Here is a 2,500-nt window from a genome sequence, read left to right on the forward strand (position 1 = left end):
GCGCGAGAACTTTGAATCAATCACAGAGTGAAGTAGAGTAGTTTTCAATTGAGTGTCGAAAGTAATTAGATAATTACTTTGGTTTATGTTTACTTCACTCAGTGATTGGTTCAAAGTTCTCGAGCCACTTTTTCAACCAATCAGAAGTGAAACTAAAACCAATCGTGGCTCGCGCATGCACATTTTCCCGCGCTTTGTGTCGGCTACTTGTAGTTTCCTTTGAGTTTTGATTGGTTTACTGGATTGTCTCCTTCCTTTTTGATTGGCCAAAGTAATTACTTTGGTTTTGGTTTTACGACACTCATTCGAAAACCGCTCTAATGCAAAACCAAAGCATTTGCTAATTACTTTCGACACTCAATTGAAAACCACTCTAATTGTTGGCCTTTTGCAAGAATGACAATCCTACTTTAAAAACCACACGTGAATTAGTAGCACTGTTTGTGTATGCTCACCTTGGCAAACATAGAAAACAATTCTTTTAAAAGCTGCCCAATCGCCAGAGTCAACACCCAATAACTCAACACTTGGACTGGCTATCGAGGTGAACAAGAAGTCATGGTTAAAATAAATTAACAACTGCAAGAAATTAGTTCGGACCTAGGAAGGACAAATCGTGATGATATTTAATCGTCCGAGTGAGTGAAATCCCCGGGTTTTTTTAAAAAACGTTTTAGCTTTCAGTATGTTTAAAAATATTTATCGCAGTTTTTTTATAACGAGATATTAGGGACCTTTAGATTCTAGTACGAGATTTGACAGCCTGTTTTTAGCGAAAATACTTTAATCCCGGAGGATCAATCTTACTCTTTGTTAGCAGCATAGGTTCCTCAGTTATTCTTATTGCTGGTAACTAATCCTTTCCGTGATCGGATCGGATGCCAAAACTACTACCGTGTTGGTAATTTTTTTTCTTGACAAGACTACATTTTTGCAAAACCTCGTACTAAAATGACGACGAAATCGCGTTTTTCCCGCCAAAATGACGCTGGTTTGCGCGCGCTCACTGTTGTTCTATGAGAAAATCCCGTACTCGTATTGTCTTGTCCCAGAATCTAAGGGCGCTTTCCATTTGACAGAACTGACTGGCCAGACCGAGTGTTTGGAAGGTCTAACTCTACAATGCCTTCAAATCAACATACTTCGAGGATGATATATACTTCTACAGAAGAATGCGGGGGATTATCATGCAAGTGTTCCTTAATTTTTGCATTTTCTTGGCAAACTGACGGGTCTGGCCGGCCAGTTCTGATAAAAGGAAAGCGCTCTAAAGCTCTCTATTTGTCCAGGTTGTGAAAACGTCAATTATAAACAACAGTCCTTCTCAGGACAACATACACCCCGGGCGATCAAATTCAATCAAGGTATTCAATAGGCCATACATGCTACAGTTGTTTGCTCAGTGACCTGGCCTATGGATGGCTGCGAGGCTATCGGTGACCTTGTATTGATACAGATCTCACTGCCTTTATCATGTAAATTGAGTTGTTGTAATTCTAATTAGTCTATATTAACATTTGAAAAGCTCAGAGAATTGTAACAAAACAGGGTCTCCAGCAGCCTCGCTTCCATTCTTATATAGGCCAGGTAACTTAGTCACAAATGTAAAATGGTCTATTCCTATTGTAGGTCTAAACCACTTTCAATGAATGTATTTGCATAGAGTTAGGGTTGCCTCATTCGACTGCTTGCTCCAGTCTGTGGCTGGTCAAATGAATTACATCGGCTTTAGTTTCACATGACTGTAGATATGAAATTCAGTCTTGAATGATTACTCCAGTAAACGTAACAGCTTCATCGCCCCAGTCTTGTCGCGCGCAAGCGTCTCGGCCATCAAAATATTCGCTCCATCGCCCAAACAAGTGAGCTTGCTATCACGCTACATAATCAGCATTGCCAAAATAACATAAAAACAAGGCACTGCGCAAGCCTGCTCATAAGGATAACATTATTATTGCTGTTTACAGTGGTAGACACAGGGGCGGATCAAGGATTTTTCTCAGAAGGTGGTGCACCCCTAAGAAATGATTTAACTGAAGGGTGACGTAAACAGATTTCCAAAGCGAACAACGAAGATGAAGGCTTATAACTAGGCAGTAACATAATGTGAACCGCTAAAAATACATAGCCAACGATGCAGCAGATTTTGTACAACCGGAATACTCCTTATTTTAGAAAGCCTCTGGTCATCTCAAGGGGGGGGGGGGGGAAAGGGAGGGGGTGCACACCCCATGCACCCCTCCCCTAGATCCGCCCCTGTACACAGCTGACCTTATGATAACATTTTTTGTTGGGAGGGTCATGAATTATTAATAGCCTTAAGGGCAAAATCCAAAGCTAACAGTTCAAAGAAAGATGGTGATACTTACCACATCTGAAAATGTACACTGATAGCTGTCTGTGCGCTAAAAAAAGATAAGAACTCGTCACTTAAGGCAGGCCTTAGCGCGTTCAGGACAAAAGAAGGTGAAAAGGAAGCTTTTTAATTAAGTCTCAAACA

General features: G+C 40.8%; 1 protein-coding gene across 2 annotated transcripts in view; it reads right to left on the reverse strand.

Annotated features, from left to right (window-relative positions):
• Positions 1-2,500, reverse strand: part of LOC137973281 (transient receptor potential cation channel subfamily A member 1-like) — a 40,014-nt gene that overhangs the window by 13,827 nt on the left and 23,687 nt on the right. For both annotated transcript variants that reach the window (XM_068820061.1, XM_068820062.1), the window contains exons 22-23: positions 2,370-2,405; positions 456-536 (exon numbers count right to left, since the gene is read on the reverse strand). In XM_068820061.1, the coding sequence (XP_068676162.1) occupies positions 456-536; positions 2,370-2,405 (117 nt within the window). The remainder of the gene's footprint in view (positions 1-455; positions 537-2,369; positions 2,406-2,500) is intronic.

This window comes from Montipora foliosa, chromosome 10, assembly GCF_036669935.1.
Source record: "Montipora foliosa isolate CH-2021 chromosome 10, ASM3666993v2, whole genome shotgun sequence".
NCBI classification, from domain to species: domain Eukaryota; kingdom Metazoa; phylum Cnidaria; class Anthozoa; order Scleractinia; family Acroporidae; genus Montipora; species Montipora foliosa.